The following is a 21,478-nucleotide window of genomic DNA, read 5'->3' on the forward strand; positions in this document are numbered from 1 at the left end:
CTTCGCTCTCTGAACGAGGCTTTGCTCCCCGAGCCCGGCTTTGCTCCCCGGGCGGGACTTGGCTCCTTAAGGCGGGCTTTGCTCCCTGAGGCGGGCTCCGATTCCCGCGCAGGAATTTGGCGGGAGCCGCCAGGAGCCCAGCAGGGGGCGCCGCAGCGCACCGGCGCGGGGCGGAGCGGGGCGGGGCCGCGTGCCCGGGGCCGGGCCGGGGCTGAGGGGCGGGGCCCGTCCCGGTGCCGCGCACATCCCGCAGCACCCGCGCAGCGCCCGCAGCTCCGGGGCTGCTGTGCCCCGACCCCGCGGTCCCGGCAAGATGTGGCGGCGCTGGGAAGCGGGATGGGACGAGAAGAGGGAGCTGCAGGAGCTCAACTCCCGCCTGCGGGTCTTCGTGACCCGCGTGCGGGAGCTGGAGGAGGAGAACCGCTTTCTGGCGCGGGAACTGGCGGAGCTGCGGGAGCAGGAGTTGATCGGGCTCCGGGTGCCGGAGCAGGAGCTGGCCTGGCTGCGGATGCAGCTGGAGGAGCTGAGCCGGGCGAAGCTGGAAGCGGAGCTGGAGCGGGACGGGCTGCGGCGGGAGCTGGAGGAGCTGCGGGCGCTGGGCGCGGAGGTGCTGGGGATGCGGCGGCGCCTGGAGCCCGAGCTGGCCGGGCAGCAGGCGCTGCTGGAGCGGCTGCGGGGCGAGTGCGTGGCCCTGGAGGAGCTGCTGCTGGAGCTGCAGGCCGAGCACGGGCATATGGCGGAGCGGCAGCGGCGGGAGGCGGTGGAGATGCGGGAGCTGCGGCTGAACTTGGCAGCCTTGCCGCCCCCCTTGGCCGGGCTGAGCCTGGAGGAGCTGGAGGAGACCTACGAGATGCTGCTCAGCCAGAGCTGCCGGGAGACCCTGCTGCGCTACCAGGAGCAGATCCAGGTGCTGCAGGAGCAGGAGGCGCAGCGCAACCGTGAGAACCTAGAGCTGCTGCGGGAGGAGAGCCGGCAGTGCCGGCAGCACCTGGAGGATCTCCACCGCCAGGGCCAGGAGCTGTGCGCGCTGCGGGAGCGGCTGGAGCAGGAGCTGCTGGCCCTGCAGGACCGCCACGGCGCCGAGCTGGAGGAGTACCAGGTGGGTGGCACATGTCCCCCGGTCCCGGGACTCTCCCGCTGCCTTCCTGCCCTGCGACGCCTGTTTTGGGGCTCCCGAGACTCCTGCCACTCGCGTTTTCCCTTCAGCTGTGGTCCATCGCGCGATGTGAGCCCAGTTTCCCCATCTCTCCTCCTCCCTCTGCTCCGGGCGGTGCTAAAGCCCCTCTGACTCGTGGTCCAGGGCTTGCCACTTTGCCTCCTGGCTGTGGGTTTTCCGCAGGCTGGAAGAGGAGGTGGCCCAGCAGGAGCCTTTTGCTGCCGAGCCCTTCTCTGTGTGGGGCGGGGAGTCTGGGGAGAGGTGGGTGCGAATGGTGTGAATCAGAAGGGAGACCCTGACCCTGAGGACATCATCCCGGTGACAGGTGCTCCCTTCCCAACCTGCTCCTGCCCTTGGGCAAGTGCCCAAGAGCATGGAGCTGGCGCACGGGCTTGCCAGGGCTCCTGGCAGGGTTGACAGGAGCGCTTGGGACACGGAGCAGTCCCTGGGAGCAAATGAACCGAGTCCCGAGGCCGTGGGACTCAGCTCATCCCCTCCAGCCTGAGGCTTTGAGGGTGGCCTGTCCCAATCAGAGAACTAATCCGAAATTTCTTCTTGTTTTACACACATTCCTTGAGCCTCGGGAAGAGCTTGTGGTTCCCGGCGTAGTTAAGAAAACTTTGAGTGGTTTTAATGGCAAGAAGGTGTTGGAGGTGGATGTTGGTGTTGTCAAACAGAGGGTTACAGCATCTGCAGCTGAGGATTTGTTTGCTGTCAGGATGATGTTTGGTGTAATGTGCAATCCCCCTGTCCGTGGGAAGGGATCAGCTCCTGCCGGAACAGCAGAGTATCCGCTCATCCAGCTCGGAGTGGAGAGCGCATATTAGATCATGCAGCCCATCGGTCCATTTCCTGAGGGCAGCATTTCTTTTGTTCATTATTAGACCCTTTATTAACACCCTGCTGGAGCTCGGTGTGTGCCTGAACCCTGTGTGCTTTGTCCAGCTTTGTGTTCCGCAGCCCTGGTAGATTATGGAGATGTTGGCAACTGGAAGGGACTGGGACCTGTTGCTGTGTGTGTGTCTGGTTTTCGTACTCTGCTAGATTGTTTGGAAGTTGCATAGTTTGCAGATGCTGTGAACTGAGACAGATTAGGTATGTAAGAAGGAATCAGAAAGGCTCTTAACTTTTAAATATTTTTTTTTTCCATTTTTGACAGGACAATTCATTCTTCCAATCACATATATAAACATTTCCAAAGCTTTAGAAGATGTCATATGTAAATCTCTCATTAATCTATCCAACAGTCAAAACCAGGTGAAAATGTAAAGAAGAAAGAAACATCTTCATTTTTTCCATTTTATATTTAAAGTTTTCTTTGGTTTCCAAAATACGTTGTCCTTGCTGTCTATATTTTTACTAGGGATTTATAATGAAAGTCATAATTGCTCAAACTGAAAACATCTAAATATGGAGTAAAGAGAGCATTTTGTATATCTTGCTATCCATGCCCAAGTTTTTCTTCTAAAGCCAGTTAAAATGGCTTTTATTTAACTTTTTCAGCTCAGCAAGGTGTTTTTAAACCAGTTATCTCTGTATCTGGTTGTATTTTTAAAGAATTTTATTTAGAAGAGCAATTGGAGCAACCCATTGTAGATGACAACAATCTGTTGCTGAAGTCAGATAATCAAAATCAATGGATGCCCTTGAATTGTCCTGATGCAATGCTCCAGAATGGATTATTTTGATACCAACATCACAGACTTCTCTATTACTCTCATGAGCATTTGGCATTTTTAGATTTTACAGGAAAAGTAGTTTCAAATCTTAGTAATACAAGAAGAAGAAAAAAGTGTTGAAAATGTCTGACCATTATCACCAGAGATTAAATATTACTAGATATATATTCAAAGATATCATAAGGTTTATTAATTCTGAATGGTCTTATGTTTGGGTTTGAGAAAGGCCTTTTTGCAGTTGCCAGTCTTCTGCTGTAAGAAATAAAATGTTTTGCTTATATCCAGGAAGAAAAATTTTAGAATATGTAGGAGCAGCTGTTTCAGGTTTTGTTCTTGTGATCGAAGCTTTTTTTTTTCTCACTCGTTTCTTTTACTGGTTAAAGTATGTTCAACATGGGTTTTAAACTACTCTTTAAAGAGCATCAATTCCATCCTTATTTATTGTAGAGTGTCATGTAGAAATGATATGTATGTACAGATTAAAGTCAAGTTATTATTGTTCATTGCAGCTGCAATGGTAATTAGATTTATTCACATTTTCCATATATCATCCAGTTGCCTTATATGTTCATCTTTGCCTCCTGAACTGCCCTTATCCTCAGTGAAGCTTTCAGCAATGTTAAATAGAAATAAGTATTTGGAATTGTAATGTAGCTGAACCAGGCAAGCAGTAAATCATACACTGGAAAATTTTCACTGGTCCTGAGTGTTAAAGGGATGAACTCAGTAGGTCTCTTACTTCCATAATTTTAGCTGTGTGCTATGAGAATACTGATGCAAAAACTGCTGGTGATTTGAAAACCCTGTATTATTTGGATGTAAAACCATCCATGGCCCATCCTGCTGCTCTGAAGCAAGGCAGATATTTTTCACTGATAAGAGTGGGTTTAGGATCAGTTCCTGTGTCAGTGTTGGGAGCTCCAGAGAAGGAGAAAACATCTTGTCAAATGAACATTTAATGTTGATATGTCGTGTGCCTTTTTCTGTATACCAGTTTCGAGCCAGCCAAGTTCAGTGTGCGTTCCTCCCCTGCTGAGCCACTGAATGAGCTGTGGGATCAGTAAAGAGTACTAGATGGAAAGGGCTGGGGCCTGGAATCCTCTCTTTATTCCCTCAGTAGGTACAGCTTGGACAACCCAAGTAAATTCTTTCCCCTCTACTGTCCTTCTAAAATTTCCCAGTGCTGCCTGGAAAGGAACATATGAAGGGTGAGAGAACAGTTTCAATTCTGTTACTTAGTCCTAGTAGGACATCACTGGGATTTGGGGGCATGTGGTTGATGTGTCTGGGAAACAGATCTTTCCAAAAGAGTCCTGTGTGAAGAAAACACAAGATTTGCCAAGTACAGGTTACATTTGCAAAATGGGTTTGTTGGCTTTTAATCTCCTGAACTTTGATGGATTGGTTTATGTGCTTTTGGGCATGCTTGGAGACAGGACTTGAGGCCAGTTGTCCTCTTTTGTGTTTGAGCATCAGTGATGGAGGGCTGGATGACTGGCTGTCTGCCTTCCAGTCTATAGAGTGTCTGTTCCCGCTGGAATGAAGTCCTTTGGAATTACTGCACAGCTGGCTGAGTTATGTGGCCCCTTATGGTAATCATTAACTCAAACTCTCGGATTCCCAGTGCTCTCCAAACCCAGTGGGTAGAATCTAGGTGGCTTTTCAAACCCAGACTAGAGAACTTGGGTGTGAGGGACTGAAGCTCCTGTGTTTTTAGATAGGTCTGAACAGCCCCAGTCTTTCAGAGCTCCCCACACTGTACGGATTTTTCTGGGACTGCAGCATTATAAAAATCTTTTTAAGAAATGCATGCACATGTATAGGTTATTCTGTATTTAATTGGGGAGGCAAGAAACATCTGAATAATTTAATTTTTGTATCAGAGCTCTTAGAGGGATTGGTTTTCTTCTGCATCTTTTGTTGACTCCTGGTTCTGTTGCACCCCAGCCATTCTTTCTGGATAGACTTTTCCTTTTAAAAGCAAGGCCTTGTACTTTTCTTCCCTTCTCACCTTGGAATTTTCCTTTGTGTCTGTGCTGTTCTTGAACAGGATTGTTACTTCAGAGCTGCTAAAGGTCTGCATGGCCATAGGATGGTACCTCCGCTGGGGTCTACAGGAGGCTGTTGGGTGGTTTGTGGTGCTGTTTCAGATATGATTTGTCTTCTGCCATGAAAAGGCAATCTGAAGTACACTGAAGGCTGTGGGCAAGGATAGTCATGTCAAGGAAAACATCAGTGTAATAATTTAACAAGAGCTGCAAAGGCAAATGAAGAAAGATTAATGTGTTATATAGAGAACTGTACCCACATGTATAGGCAAATAACAGGCAGCTTCCTTCCAAGAGCTTTCTTTTTAGTTTTACTTAAAAAAACCCAAAACTATTAATGTTTGACATACCAGCACTTTATATTCTTAGTTCTTACTTCTGCCTAGCACATCATGCTGGCATTAACAGCAGAGTCCCCTGCTGTATCTTCATTTTTATGCTGTTGCTCATACTGTAATACTGGAGCACTTGCTGCATGTAAGTGATATAGTTTGAATTTTTAAAAATTAGACTATCAGTGCCTTGATTTTCCAGTTTGATTGCAAAGCAGTTGTTAGGATGCAATCAAAAATACACTGTTGTGAATTCCTGTTCAGTGTTGTACATGTGTATGAGATTTTGCTTTGTAAATGACGTTTCAGAGTCTCTGCATAGTGCAGGGTGATGTGAACAAAACAGAATTGAGTCTTTGTTGATACTTAATTTCTGTCTTCCCATCCCCCAGAACAAAGTGAAATCTATAGCATTTTAGTTAGCAAGGTTAGATTTAATACAAATATATATACAAATGACAATTTACCCTTCATGTGAGAAGTAACACCAGTGATTAAAGCACTTTTTACTCTGTTCTTTTCTTCCTTATACCATTTAGTGTAAATATATACAACTTTATATATTAAGTTGTATTGTATAAGGTCATATTTAGTTATTGAGATGAAAATGAGCAATCTCTTATCAATCTTCTGAGCAGCAATTGGACAGAGCTGGGTGGACCTAAAAGCAGGTATCCAAATACTGTGGAAAGTTAAGGAAGCACTGGATGTTCATCCTTCACCTTATGGGCACTGTGAGTATCTTCAGATGCTCCAATTCCAAAACTGGTTTGGACCCACCCCTCTGTGGAACTGGAAATACTGAAAAGCTTTCCAAGGCAAAGCAGTTGCTGGAATTTCTGATTTCAAGTGTGGTTTAAGCTTGTCTTAAAATGACCAAATGAGTGACATTCAAGCCGCATTTATAAAGAAGTGTATTTTCCTTGCTATGTGTGCTTAGTAATTTTGTACAGGGCCTCTGAATAGGTTTTCTGAAACATTTAACCAGCTTAGTAAGGCATAAAATGAACTTAGCATAGAACTTGCTTCAGGAACAATGTATTTTATATGGGGCGGTCGTAGAGCTGATTTCTTCTGAAGTGATAGAACATTGACGTATTTTTGTATCAGATTTTTTTTAACTACAAATTTTGTGTTTCAAGGCATTCAAGTGTACAGATTTTTATGTTCTTTCAAAACTAAAAATAATTTGTTTCTGTTCAGAGAATAATTGATGCCCTGGAAGAAGAAAAGCAGTTCCTGACTATGTCAATCACAGATTACCTGAGGGACTACCAAGAACTCCTGCAGGTGAAAGCAGGCCTCATCCTTGAAATTGAAACCTACAGGTAAGATTTGTGGTCACACTCTATTGTCTAGACAGAGGATAATTTAAATCCCTTTTTATAGATATGGGATCCCCATTCATCCTCTTTCCAGCATTTAAAATACAGGCAGCGACTTTGGGAGTCTCAAGGCTCTAAAGCCAGTATAATCCATAGGAATCCTATTAACTTGTTACAAATATAGTGGTATATAAGAAACCTTATTAGTCCTGGTCAACTGGATATCAGATTGATGGGAATTTTTGGGGCAATATTTGGTTACAAGCTGAGGAGACAATATCCCTAAATTGCAATCAATAAAACTTGAGGTTATGTAGTTGCCATCAACTTACATGGCACATTTCATTGTTTAAATATGTTCATTAGTGACCACCTGCAGCATTGATGTAGGCAGTGAATTCCCCATCCTTGTTTTAGTTGTAGGATAGTGGGAACAAAGCAGAAAAGTCTGTTTGATTAAGTCCTGGCTTTTTCCATCCTTGATTTGTTAGAAAAACATGTTTAGATCAAGTGGGAGATAACAGCAAACAACATCTCTGCTTATGAATCTTCAGGACTGTACATCTCTCTAGCCACTAAGAAGTTGTGGGGTTGAAAAGCCAGAGTAATTCTCCTGTCTGGAGAATCAAGGTGTACATGGCATAAAACTGATTTGGAGCAAAAAAATCCTAAACAACCCGAAACTGATGATCTGAAGGAAGATCCTTCCTTATTGTAAAGATCATGTGTTTTTTCTACAAATAGCACAATATTTTCAACAAATTCCATTGAGATATTGATCTTCAAATACAGACATGTGCAATTCTTATTAAGCAAAGGGATAATTTGCAAAAATGTAATGTCAGGCTACCTCTGTATTTTTTTTGAGGAGGCTGCCTCTGTCATTACCTTGTCTACATTGGGTGCATTATTCATATCCAACCTGTGTAAATAGACAGGGGTATTTCCAGTTATATATGATATATGCTTCTGTGTCCTAAAGCATTAATGCTGTGTCCTGAGTGTGAACCAGTAAGTCCGGATAAAGATAGCACCAGCTGAATTATGGGTGAGGTGTGTAGACTATCAATCCACTGATACATATGAAATTTAATTTTAGCTGCATAATTGAAAATATGAGAAATTTGAAAGAGTAACTTCTGAGTAGCTTGATAAAGAGTAGTGAGCAGAGAATGTCTGGCTTCATGAAAGAGCAGAAAGTCTCTTCAAGATGCCTTGAGAATGTCTGCAAAGAGGCACAGACCAAGGCTGGTTTCTGGATCAGATGAAATCACAGTATGGGACAAGTGTGACAGTACCCTGATGTTTGTTGGTGGAGTGGGATCCCTGTGATCTTTGGAAAGCCAGTAGTGTCTGGAGCATTCCTGTGGAAGTGGTAGCCAGTTGTGATCCTTATCTGTGTGTGTTAATTCTGTTAACTTTGTTAAAAACCATGATTCTTCTGAATTTAATCCCAGCTCTGTTGTTGACTTTGACTGTTGTCATTAAACTTTCTCCCTCAGTTTATTCATCTGCAAAACAGGATTAGCACTGTCACAATAACAGAATTATCAGAGTTGTTTTGATGATTAGTATTCATCCAGAACTAGGAATGATAATGCCCAGATATTCAGTTGCTCAAAAACCTTGCAAACCCATGAAGTTCTGGAATTTCTCCTGAGTTTTATCACTGATTATCTGAGCATTATTGGTTTGTCTAAGGATTCCCTGCCCTGGTTACTGAGAAGAGAACAATTCAGCATCACCTGGCACTGTGTTTATCTTCCAGTTAAGAAGCTCTTTAATCTGTAGGGTTTCTTCATCTGATGGTAGTGAGTACAACTTGTATCACTGATGGCCTTGGCAAGGCAGATGTCAGTGAAAAAATGAGCATCTGCCCACTGAAGATGATGTATAGATGAAAACAGGGAATGGGCTTTGCTGCAGATCAAAAAACATGCTAATGCCAGCAAACAAAATTCTTTTAAAATATCGGAAGCTGAAACGTGATTGTTCCGTGTTTTTACATTTATGCAGTTTTACCTATTCTCATTTCTCTTATTCTCCCTTTATTCAAGAAAATAGTTCCTTCTTTCTGTTGTGTCTCTTATCAGCCCTGCTGTGGGAGGGGACCCAGTCAGTCAGGTTAAGTAGGAGAATTCTGGACAGCTCATTCATGTACTTTTTCAAATCCTGTTCCTCTCCCAGGTCTTTTTACCTGTGAAAAACAGGGCATGGGAGCCCAGCTTCAGGCTGGTTTTCACAGAGGGTACTGGCATATGCCCTCGCTTATGCATACTGGAAACAAAAGGCACCTATTCACACTCAGTCCAACATCCTGAACTTTCCATGGAGAGGTTCCCACGAAGGCCCTGGCATTTCCTCTCCTCCTGGCCTTATAGGTTAAGGGTGTGGTAGCTGGTCTTAGAGCTTTCTTTGTACCTCCCACCCTGTGTTTTCTCTTTGTTTTACAACTCCTATGGTTCTGTTATAAGGTCAGTTCTTTCCATTAGTCACCATTGCTCCTGGATTGGGAAGAAGGGTCATTGTTGCAAGGAACACCCTTCCTTAAGGTCCAAGTGTATTTCCTCTTTGACTCTTCTCACCCTTCCTGCTCTGGGAGCTGAGATTCACTCAGGAACTGAAATATGTGTCTTATGTGGCTTTGTGAAATTACACCTCCTGGGAATCTTCATTTCTAAACCCTTTTCTCACTGTTGGAAGTAAATATTTATCAAGTATCTCACAGTTTTGTCCTTGGAACCTTGCAAAACTTAGACTATGCTTATTTCCAGAAAGAAGTGGTGAATTAGTCACTCTGTAAAACTCTTGATTCTAAAAGGAGTTAGAAAACCTGTCTAGGATCAGAATTCCTCTCTGTAGCTAGCAGAAACTTCTCTTCACATAGCAGAGACTGCCCAGAGCCTGTTCCAATAGGTTCAGGAGGTTTTCTGTCCTCTCTAAAATATGTTGTTGTTGTAGGGTAGAATATTTCACTTCAATGTGTGAATGCAAGTGTTCTGTTCAGGTTACCACCCTGCATTCTGAAGTGCTGAAGGCTACACTATTTTTTTCTTTTTTATTTCTGTGGTCATTGTTAGGATCTCTGAACACACTCACCAGGTGGACTTTCCAGTTGTGTTCTTCCATCAGCACTTCTGACCCTTTCTGTGCCTTCCTCTCACAGAATCATCACCAACATTAAGGTCCTCTGAGCTACTCACCACAGCTTTTTCAGTCAGTCTCATTATTTCCCCTTCACAACTTGTACCATCCAATAGCTCCTAGTCTTGTATTGGTTTTATTTTGAGAACCCACTGAGTTTTCAACACCCAGGGAATTGAACATGCTGTTACCTGCTGTTCCACACTCCTTGTTCTCCCATCCTGCGATGGAAAAAGGATGTGGAATGGCCTTGACCCCCCTTCCTGGAGAGGTGGGGGGTTTTTTTGTAACTCCTTAGAAAATACCCAGAATAGAGAGGATGAATTTTTATGGCCCGCTGGCCAACTGCCCCATCTGAGATTTTGGCTTTCTATAATTGAAAGCAAAGTCATTGCTGTCCTGAATGACCATAATAACCATTTGCACTTCATCCTTTTGTTCTCTCTCCCCACCCCAAACACTTTATCTCCTCCTTCTGCTTTCATGGACTGGTTATTTCTGTTGTCATCCAGCACAGGCTGACGAGCACGTCCCTGCTACTGTTAGATACATGATATTAATAATGAGATGAGCTAACGGTGCAGTTGGATTTTTTTTCTGGTAACACTTAAATTAAGTGTTAACAAAATGGGAGTATATATTGTTTGGGACCTGATTTCCAGGAAGTAGCTCACATGGTTATTTTTTTAGAAGAGTGCTGCTTGGAGGAATGTTTTTTTTTGATTATTACTGTGACTACTTAAAAGTTCATACAGTTGAAATTAATTCTTCAGGCAGTTTAAGTTTAAAAGCAGACCTCACCACCAAGAGGTTATTATTAGGAAAGGATGCAGAGCAATAGAGAAGCAAAATAACTTGCATAAACTCAAGCTATGGTCAAGCTGAGAAACACAACCTGAGTTTGCTGGCACAGTACATTACGCTGCACTTTCTTGTGCCAGTTTATTAAGCCAAGCTCAGTTTAACATTTTATTGGTTTTCTGATAATCTTGAGGACATACCTATTATGAAGTGTGTCCAGTAAAACACTGATTCACTGTCCAGTTTTACAGAGGTTTCAGGAAGCTTTGCCTTTCACTTTCAGTAGTAATATTTCAGGTCCAACTTTTCTGTGGGCTGCTGCCATTTGCCATATACAGTTACCTCCTGGAACTTATTTTTAGTGACCTCATACGTTGCTGCAGCAACTGAACAACTGTTGTTTTAACAGCAGCCAGAAATCCTTAGTCAAACTCCCCACATTCCTGCTTTCTTTCATCATGGTTAACACTTTCACTGCCAGCTCCTGGATGTGTTTCTGCAGCGTCACCACCAGCTTCTCTGCCATGTCTGTCAGAGCAATTTGTTTGCCACTCACTGGCTTCATCAGATCAGATGTTTGGTCTTGGGAACATCATATGTGTTGAAGGAATCTAATTCCTATAAAGCTTCTCTTAACATGGAGAAAGACAAATTACTTTTACTGTGGTTTTTTTTGACTCACAAAAGAGAAGGAAAGATGCCCATCTGAGCCTGTTTTACTTAGTTCTAAGCTGGCTTTTCTTCTGGATCTAGAAAAATCCATGATGGCAAAGGAAACCTTGCTAATGATACTTTGCTAATGCCAAAGTGATCAGTCCTGGGAAGTGTGAAATGTACAGGTGATGCTTAAAACATCTGCTTTGTTAATTTTGACATAAAAGTCCAGCAGAAGTGTTTATACCCCAATCCTAAATGGCTTTCATCTCCTCCCCCAGGGACTCAGAAGCCTTGGCTATCACAGTCCTCCAGCCTTACTCTTGACAGCTTTGATGTTGCAGCTGTGTCTTATCAGTGCAAAACATCTGGCATTCCCAAACCCAGAAATGTTGAGATGGGTAACAGGCTGGTAGAAGTGAACATAAACCCACCCAAGTTGCTGTGCTGACTGTAACATTCCCTTGCACGGAGAAAGAACCTGACGTAGCATTTCCAGGCTGCTGGAATAGCACTTCCTGGAAGTTTGGGAGCTATTGGAATGTCACTGCCAAAAAGGAGGGCTGAGGAGCAGGGACAGACAGAGATGTCAGTAAAAGAAACCCAGCAGTTTCTGTTACAGAGAATTTTCCTAGTCCTTTTCTATGAAATGTGTTGTGCTGATTTCCAATGGAAGAGGAACTAAGAATAGTTAATTTAACACTGTAAAGTTTCTTCCCAGCACTGTATTTGACAGTAGAAGTCATACTTTCCTTCCTTTTTAATTTGAAAAGGATAGAACTTGCAAATCCTGCTGTAACAGTTCCCTCATATCACACTGCAGCACCACCTTTACTACTCTGTTAGAAACAGAAAGGGCTGGAAATACTTTTTTCATTTTTGCCTTTTCTTTATAAAACATCTTGCCCAGAGAAGCTGTGGCTGCCCCATCCCTGGAAGTGTTCCAGGCCAGATTGGACGGGGCTTGAAGCAATCTGGTCTAGTGGAATGTGTTTACTGCAGGATCATTGTTTCAATTTCTAAGACTTATAAATGTAAAATATTATGCTTATCCTTCCCAGTAGTTTAATGAAATGTCCTTCGTGTTTTGCAGAGCTTTGTTAGAAGGGGAGAGCAAGCCGTGGATTATATGGAGAGAAGAGCATGCAGGAAAATTGCCTCAAGGTAAAATACAAATATTAAAAAAAAAAATTTGAATTAAATTAAATATAACTGGAAATTATTATTATGTTATAGTGTTCCTGAAGTATGTTTTTATGGGTGTATTGCAAAGTGCATATTGAATCAGTTTTGAGTGTTAATATTTTAAATCAACATATTGCTCTTCTGTATGAGATAGCTTATAAAATCATGCCTTGAGTGGAGAACATAGGGAGTGATGTTCCATAGCTCCAAAGAACTTTTGTATGCCCGTAGGTCTTAAGAGAGTTTTGAAGTATAAAGCAAGAAGTGTTTTACAGAACATGTAGTTAAAACCATGGAGTTCATCATCCTGAGGCATTGTGAGTGTTTAAAAAGTTCATGTGGGTTTAAAGAGATATTTTAGCAGAGTAATGAAAGACAAATCAAAGACTTACTAAACATAAAGATACCATTTCTATCTTAGGAGCTGCAAATCTCTGGAGGCTGTGAGAGTATACGAGGGAAGTATCACTATTTACTTGCCCTGTTCTAATATTCTTCCCTGTGTATCTACTCTTGGTCCCTGCAAACAGGATTTTAGATAGGATGGACCTTCACTGTGACTGCTGTGGCCATTGTTATTAGTAACAGAATTAATCTGGATAATACTCACGAGTTTAACAACGTGGGGTCATTACTGTAGTCCCAGAAGACATTGGAAGGCTGTGTCTGTAGCAGGAAATTCAACAGGCTCAGGCCTAGGCTGAAATGCGCACACAGATCTGCCTACGCTCTTAAATTGTGAGCACTGTGCCTGGGTCTGGACAGCACAGTTTGGATCTGGACTAGCCAGTACTTCTGCAGACCATGCTCAGGTGTATTCACAGAATAGGGAAGGAATTACAGGAGTAATTACAGAAATAATACAGGAAACACTACCAAAAGCCAGGGGAGATGAGGTCGCTTTTCAGGAGCGGGAGATGTGAGTGGTCCAGTACTGGCTGGTCTTCCTGTCAGACATTCCTGGTACATTGTATTAATTTCTATAAGTAGAGCCTAAGAGGTTCTTTATTTCTGTCACTTGTTGTGCTTTGTTGTGTGGCTGTTAAGGGTTGTATTTGTGTTTGCAGTTTCTAGTATGTGGTGGCAGGTGTGCCATTAAATGTCAATAGGAACTGAGAAACTTCAGGCCACTTAGGCTAATAAAGCAAAAAACCCAGCCCACAATATTAGCATACATTATTTAATAAGAAGTTGTAAATGAACGTCAGTATAAATATGAGAAGTGTAATTCCTAAATAAATGCCACAATACACCCAGTAGTGCACAACAGGTAAAATTAGCAAGATACTGCAACTTAGCAAAAAGCTTTGCTTTCAGTTCTAATCTAATTCATGCATAGGCTTAATTAACAGGCAAAACCTATAGGAATGCCTTTACAAAGCTCCACTGAAAATGAAGACATTATTTCTTTCAGAAAATGTAGTACAAATTTTCTTAGTTCATGCTCTCTATTTAATACTATTTTAGATACAAACCATTATTTTAATGCTTGGTCTCCTGTGTTCTTTTTGCAGATATTATAAACACTTCCTATAACTACACTGATATTTACTCTACTTATCAAGAAAGAAATAGAAATAAAGCTTCACTAGCTGCCAGGATCACTGATACAAGGCACAGAATGCCAGTGACAAATATGAGCAGTTCTGCACATTACTCAGCTCACTCCACACAGACTGGATCACACACAACAACGGGTGGAAGAACTTTTGGAAGGGATCTACTTGGTTCAACGTATCGCCCTTCAACAACTGTCACAAAGGATGAAAGAATTGTAACAGACCACAAAGAACTAAGAACATTTACTCCAGACTACAGTAGCTGGAGAAGCACTGAAATGCAGCAAAAGAAGATTCCAGAAAGAAAGAAAACAGAAATTACAACTTCATCCACAGTATCTTTTTCAAAAGAATCAGCACATGCTGAAAGATCAGACAAGGACCACAAGCCAGATGCTGAAAATACAAGAATGAAACCAGGCTTCACTAGATTTCCAGTTTATGAGCTAATTACCAATGCAAAACCATCTAAATATGAAGAAACTATAATTGAAACTCGGACCACACTAAAAGACAAAAGAGGAGGAAGCAAACCAACTGAAGAGAAGACATCTCTGCTGAACGAAAAAGATAAGCTGGAGAAACAAACAAAGGATGAGAAAAAGAAAACAGATGAGAAATCTTTTGTAGAAGAACGTGTTGATTTTGGGAGGAAGACTGAGCAGAAAAAATACATCCGTGAGGGAGTTAGCCAGAAGATAACAGCAAGTGATATTTCTACTGCAAGAACTTTGAAAAGTGAATCAACCAAAAAAGATGCAACTATGACCTCAGAATCAAGAAGCCAAGAAGTCATTGAGGTACCAATCAGTATTGAAAGGCCTGCTCCTGACAAAGAACCCCAGAGAAATAAAGAAATACGAGTACAAGGAGTTAAAACTTCCATAGGAAGAGAAACAGATGACCATGTAACTCAGTCTGCTGAAACTCGCCAATTGAGGATTTCAGAAGCAGAGTCCAGTCTGGAGGGTGAAGAGCAAATTAGGGATGGAAGCCATAAAATGGGAACTCTGCCAACTGAAAGCATAGCAGAGAATATTGTTACTGACATTCTTAAAACTTTCACGCAGTCTTCTAGTTCACAGATGTCAACAGACACCAAAGTGACCTATTTTAATAAGAAAGAACAAGAAGACGAAGGGAAAATAAAGACTGAGTTCACAGTGCAGTCTCAAGTTCAAGAAGACATAGATATTTCTGATAAAGGTGACTTAGGACATCTATCAAACCAGGATGTTAGAAAAGTGATTCGAGAGGGTGTGGAGGGAACTCCTTCCAAAGAGGAGATAGAGGATATTGTACATCATGGCCTGAAAGGAAGCGAGAGCAGAAAGAATGTGTCTGTGAATGTGGAGATTGTAGAGGAGCCACTGGATTACACCACTGATGAAAGGACTGATTTTTCAACACCTTTTCAAGTAGAAGAAGTGGAGGATTCATTCCCTGAGAGAGAGAGGCGTTACGGTGAAGAGGAACAAAACATCACCTTCACCTATGAAGATGTCAAAAAGAAGAAACCACGCCATGAGAGCTTCACTCGTGTGGAAGAAGTAACCGAGGAAGATGACTCACCTATTGAACAGAAATATTTTGTATCTGTTCCCGATGATCATCCTATTATTAATGAAAAAGATGATGACTCAGTATATGGGCAAATTCATATTGAAGAAGAATCAACTATTAAGTATTCTTGGCAAGATGAATTTTTGCAAGGCACACAAAGTAAGAGAGAGGAAGGTGTGAGCTCTCCAGAAGAAACCTATAAAGTGGTAGGGGAGGAAGCAAGTGCCCATATTTTAAAAGAGCATCCTGAAGGTGAAAGATCCCATGTTGAATCCATTATTATTGAAAAAGAAATTAAAATTCCCCATGAATTTCAGGCTTCGATAAAAGGGCTTTTATCCAAGGAAACGAAGGACCCTAAACATCAATTGAAGGAAGCTTTGGAGCAGTTGGAGGGCAGTCTCCCAGAAAGTGTGAAAGAGGAGCTCTCTGCATTAACAAAAGACAACAAAGTTGACGCTAGTAACTTGGCATTTGATATCAAAAAAGTTGATCAGAAGGAGGAGGGGGGCTTGGTGACAATAGTTGCTGAAGTCAATCTGTCCCAGACCCTTAATACTGATGAATTTGATGTAGATCAGCTTGGTGAAGTAATCACAAGCGAGAAAGAGAAGGCAACAATACAGTCCCTGAAGAAAGAGAGCTTGGATAGGAGCAATATAGAAGTAGATGTTTCTTCCCACAGTGATAAATACACTTCTTTGGCTGACCAAGAGATCTACAGCTCATCCACGATGAGGCGGAGTGGTGGCACTGGCTATCACACCACTGAAAGAGTTGTTTATGACAGTTCGGTTTCGGAAACTGCAGATTATGGAGAAGCCTCTTACTCATCACAATCTGCTGATGAGACCAAGTCCCAGAGGCATGTCAGGGTTGGCCCAGTAGAAGTCCAGAGGTTTGAGCAGGTCCTGTATGAAGGGCCTGGTCCTGAAGCACTGGAGCTCAGTGCTACAGAAGATCTTGTTCAGAAAGAGGGACTGTCAGAATTCAGCCAATCTGTGAAGCATTTTAAACTGGGCCCCAAGGAAATCCAAACCACAGAACAAGTCATTTATACAGGCCCCATTACTACAGTTGTAGAAGAGATTGATTCTGGAAATATTTCTCAGAAGGTTTCAACAGACTTCAGTAGGGCCACGAGACGTGTCACAGTAGGATCAAGACAAGTAACTGAAGAAGTCTCTTTTGAGGGGTCGGGTTTGGACTCTCTGGCACTCAATAGCTCAGATGGCCTTTCCCAGGCTGAAGGGGCTGTGGATGTCAGCAGATCAATGAGGCACTTCAGGCTGGGCCCAAAGGAGGTTCATACTGAGCATGTTATCTTTGAAGGACCCATCTCCGGTAAAGTGGAGGTCAGCAGCACGAGAGACGTCTCACAGACAGAAAGTTCAGTCAGACAAATCCAGCTGGGTCCCCAGGGCTTTATGACAGCTGAAGAGATCATCTACCAGGGGCCTGTCTCTGAGCACACAGAAATCACTGAACTGGAAGACCAGACACTTTCAGGAGGCTCAAGAGCTTTCAGGCACGTTAAAATAAGTCCTGCAGGAACTCAAGCTGAGGAAATAATCTTCACAGGACCCATTGCTGGAGTGGTGGAAGATCTTTCACAAACAGCAGAGTCATCTGAGAGCAGCAGGTCTGTGAAGCATATTAAAGTAGGCTCCAGGGAAACAGCTTACACTTTCCAAATGGATGTTTCCAATCTGGGTGGAATATCTGCAGTGAAGAGTGGAGAACAGCAAGTGGCAATGATGGTGTCCAATAAGCAAGACCCTTCCACTGGTCAGCCACAGGTCATTGTTGAAAGCGACCAGCTTGCAGGAAATGAAAATACAAGAAGTGGCTATGTTCTCTCCAGTTTTTCCCAAGATCAGGGTGAAAAGGTGGTGGAACAGTCATTTTTTGATAAAACTGTGCAGTTGCAAAGAACGGTCAACCAAAGTTCAGATACTTCTGAAGGGAAGAAAGTCGCTTTTGTCTACCTGGACCATGAGGAGGAAGATGATGAGGATAATGATAATGATGGACAGTGGTTCTGAAAGGACTCTGTGATGAAGCCTACGTAGCAATTTGTTTATACGTATTTTTTATTATCCTTTTTTTTTAAGAGAAAAAAGGGATGGGGAAACACTCAAACTATTTAGATTATTAATGGTGGACTGAGAAGTATTGAATTTAAGCCTCTATTCAGCACATTTTATTTTATTGGAAATTTTATTTTTGGGAGAGATCATGCTATTAATATTTTTTCCTCAGAGTTCTGTGTCTCATATTTTCAGATTTTTCCACCCATAGAAGCAGGTATTTGCTACTGGGGAATTAAAAGGATTCTATTTTTTTTTTGTTTGTTTTATAGCACATCAACTATTAAATGTGTGCTTGAATAGGACTTTTCAAACTATTTTTTTTCTTAATACTGTATTGTACTTGGTTACTACAATATTACTATGCAATTCTATTTAAATCTCAAGCTACTAACCACAAATTTAACAGAATATGAGAATAATGAGTGGTAGTAGCTGATTTTCAGTTCCATTTCTGTGTACTCATATGCAATACCTAATGAATACATTATAAGAGACAGTTATTAAAGCTATAAAATTAATTATGATCCTGTAGGATCAAAGTAATCATAGCAAGAATTGACAAAAGTGATATTATTTGTATAGCTTGAATGCAGTGCAAAAAAGAAAGAGGTAATACTGAGGGAGGAATTTCTCACAGTATTCCAGGTGAGAAATAGTGAATTTTATGGTTAGACAGTAGTATATTTAATATCTCTAAAAAGAAAACAAATTTAAAAAGTAGACTGGATAGTGTTCCCACTGAGGTAAGGAGAACTCCTTACCGATTCAGTGGCTGTGCACATTAGTAACCTCAACTTACTTTGCAGTTTATGGGTTACCTGATACTAGGTATTGCTAAAGGTAAGTGTGAAGTGTCAAACATGATTACATAGTGCCTAATTTCCTAACATAGTGAAATTAGCTGATACGTGTCCTGTTAGAAGGAAACTTTTACAAATGACTTTGCTGACACTTAATGATCATTGTGTGTCAGCTCATTCCCAGATAATCCTTTGTTTACAAACAAGGTGTCCTTTTCAGTCACTCCCCCTGCAAACCCAACCTGAGATTTGAATTTTTTTTTTCTTCCTTTTTTTTTTCCTCTGAATGTAACACATGCCTCAGGCAAAAATTGCCTTGTACTTAAATCGTTTGCAAATAAGCTAATTTCAATTGGATTGCACATTGGTTGAATGAAGGACAGAATTTCACTTTATAATTCAGTGACTTTGTAAGTTCAGCTTGGAAGCCAGCACAGCACCACTGGCTGGACTGACCCAGGCAGTGCTGGCAGAAGCAAAAATAGCAGCCAAAATATTGTCACTGGGGTAAGAAATACCATACTGGACACGTATGGAAGTAACAAACAGAGGTGAGAAGCTGCTGTTTCTACACACACACACACACACACACAAACACACACACACTCACTCGCTCACTGTGTCCCACCTCTGCAGAGCAGGCACACACCTGGCTCCGGGTGGCTGAGCAGCACCAGCCCGGCAGGTGCTGACTCCCACATTTTTTCCTGTGGTTATGTAAGCCTAGTTTTGTGTGTGCTGATCCATATTAGAATCCAGTTAGACTATCTTAGTCTGGCATGACTAGTCACTTTTCAGATTCCTTACTATTAACAGAAGTAGATTTCTCAAAGCTGACTGCTGCTTTATACTATGAATGTAAATGCAAAGCTGAGGAGAAGCTCCGTGCTGACTGACATATCCTGCTCTTTCAGATATGGGACAGTTTAATCCTTGTGTGCCTTAGTTACTAAGTTTGAAACTATACAAAGCTATTAATGTTCCAGAGATTAACTCATGAGGTTTGTCTGCACTGCAGAATTTTCTGAATGTTTTCCTCATTTTGTCTGGAATCATTTTTTGAAATTGGAAGTTCTGCCAACAGCTGGAAAATGAATAGGAAACTGAGTTGTGTAAAAGCACTAAAGGCATGTGATCTGAGCTTATTTATACTGTTCACTGTGTAATAGATAACATTTTTTTCAAAATTATACCTATATGCTCCGAAAAGATCTTGAGCTTCCATTTATAAATAGGATGTTAATTGTTGTAATACTTCTTATCCTATACTTTTGTTTCCTTAGTTGACTGTATGATTTTAAGGTGGCAACATCTCTGTGTTTAATAATCATGTATAAGCCAGAATTTTCCAGCTAGATGCCTTACTGTCAGTAATCAGATTCTGTACTTCAAGTATCAAATAACTGCATGAAGGAAGAAGTCAGGTCTGTAGTAAGCAACAGAGGCAAAAAATGAGTGTAAGTTTTCTTGAAATTTTATTCAAGACTTACCATTCTCTGTAAAACAGATACAAGAATATCTGCAGAAAATGTATTTAACAACCAAGAAAAAGCTACTTACAATGTCAAGCCCGTTTATTGATACCTTGTGGAATCTTTGACAGAGGTGCTCCTTAGGAACAGTGATGCCAAAACTGTTCCGTTTATCCTCACCTGCTCAGATGATTATAATGTTAGATGAGGGAGTAAACCAGTGAGGAGCAAATAATTCATAAAATGCAGGTGCCCTTAGCGCCAAAGGATTAAAAAAAAAAAATTGAAAATCAGTATTGTTTCTACTGAGGCAATAACAGCTCTTTAGAAATTCCTTTGCACATCATTGTCAGATGCAGTAGGCTATGCCCAGATACATTTCTGTTTTGATTGTCTGGAGGAAAAATTTGTTCAGTGTACTCTAGTTCTATTTAAGAGCAGGATTTTAATCAATTATTTGGAAGCTGGGTTATTGTAGAGAACTGGAAATGTGCATTAGCATGACGTTAAAAAGATTTTAACATTTCAGGCACAGTTCCTTTGCATGAAGAAAGGCTGTGAAAACAAAGCTGCCTAACATATACAGGTTTAAGTTTTAAAAAGGTTTTAATATAAGCACCCCATTTTCCACTTAGTTCTCACTAACCTGAGACATTTAGACATAATGATAACTTTTGGATAATTCTACCTTCAGACAACAAAGTGTATTTAGGTGGACAGTCACATCCTGCAGGCCCTGTGGCTGCATGTGCAGAATTGAGGCTGTAGGTACATGAATTACTAATGAGAGCAAACATAACCTGCTCCCTGGTATACTAACTCACCCTAGGTGATCACTTTCTGCATAAGAATTATATCCTGTGGCTGAGCAGATTGGTGACACACCCTCAGTCAGCGTGCACTTCGGAAGCTTACTCGTATTACGCTTTTCATTAAATAGAAATAAAAACTTTACCGCTGAGTTTGGATTAAACAAAATGCTTTTCAAATATAATTAGTATTTTGGGGGGTAAAAACTATGCATTTCTATGCTGATATAGATCAGAAGTGGGGCACTGTTTTTCACATGTGTAAACCACTGGTCTAGGAAGCAAATAGAGCATAGAACATAAAGAAAGATGTGTGAGATAGCGAGAGCTCTGTGCTGGCTCATGTTTGTGAACAGCAGGTGTTTCAAAAGACGGTAAGAATGTTGAACCTGGGTTTGTTGATGTCAGCTGTGTGAAACTTCAGGCAGCTTGTGTTCTGGTCATCTGCAATGAAACTGCGTTTTTGTGGTGGTCTAAGCTTTGTGATTTTACACTTTTTCACTCTTGAGTATTAAACAATGAAAATCAACACAGATGTTTCTCTTTCTTCCTGTCTGGTGATTTTAAGGCTGCATTGTCTAAGAGAAAGGACTTAAAGTCTGTAAATACCTTGCTCTCAGGCTGAGTTAATTTTGGTTCAGAGAATGAACCTAATTTTTCTTCCAGCAAGGATTCACTTCTTACAGGTTGATAATAGAAATTATGACAGAACATGGCATATTCCTTATTGCAACCGCACCCAGCACGTGTGGACCAGCAGTGGTTCAGGAGCGCCACAAGTAGTAGGAGAGGCAGAGTATAAAGCAACACAGAAGGTGGAATTCCCTGAGTTGTCAGCATCATAGTTGTCCTTGGATC

The 21,478-nt window shown here is 41.8% G+C and overlaps 1 protein-coding gene across 2 annotated transcripts; it reads left to right on the forward strand.

Moving 5' to 3' along the window:
• Positions 1–224: 224 nt before the first annotated feature.
• Positions 225–21,149, forward strand: SYNM (synemin). Of its 2 annotated transcripts, none has more exons than XM_048317794.1 (4): positions 225–1,099; positions 6,419–6,543; positions 12,233–12,303; positions 13,839–21,149. In XM_048317794.1, exons 1-4 carry the CDS (start codon positions 314–316, stop codon positions 17,489–17,491), a joined length of 4,635 nt encoding a protein of 1,544 aa, XP_048173751.1. In that variant the 5' UTR covers positions 225–313; the 3' UTR covers positions 17,492–21,149. The 2 variants fall into 2 exon arrangements, with proteins under 2 accessions (XP_048173751.1, XP_048173752.1); XM_048317795.1 differs by lacking the exon at positions 225–1,099 and adding an exon at positions 12,746–12,782 and having other exon boundaries at positions 6,455–6,543.
• The last annotated feature ends 329 nt before the right edge of the window (positions 21,150–21,478 follow it).

This window comes from Corvus hawaiiensis, chromosome 13, assembly GCF_020740725.1.
Source record: "Corvus hawaiiensis isolate bCorHaw1 chromosome 13, bCorHaw1.pri.cur, whole genome shotgun sequence".
NCBI classification, from domain to species: domain Eukaryota; kingdom Metazoa; phylum Chordata; class Aves; order Passeriformes; family Corvidae; genus Corvus; species Corvus hawaiiensis.

Bases quoted from the DNA above. Each gene is read 5' to 3' on its own strand.
- SYNM (XM_048317794.1), top strand. From the start codon at position 314: ATGTGGCGGCGCTGGGAAGCGGGATGGGACGAGAAGAGGGAGCTGCAG. The intron at 6,544-12,232 runs GTAAGATTTGTG...CGTGTTTTGCAG, and splicing joins CTTGAAATTGAAACCTACAG to AGCTTTGTTAGAAGGGGAGA. The intron at 12,304-13,838 runs GTAAAATACAAA...TTCTTTTTGCAG, and splicing joins TGCAGGAAAATTGCCTCAAG to ATATTATAAACACTTCCTAT.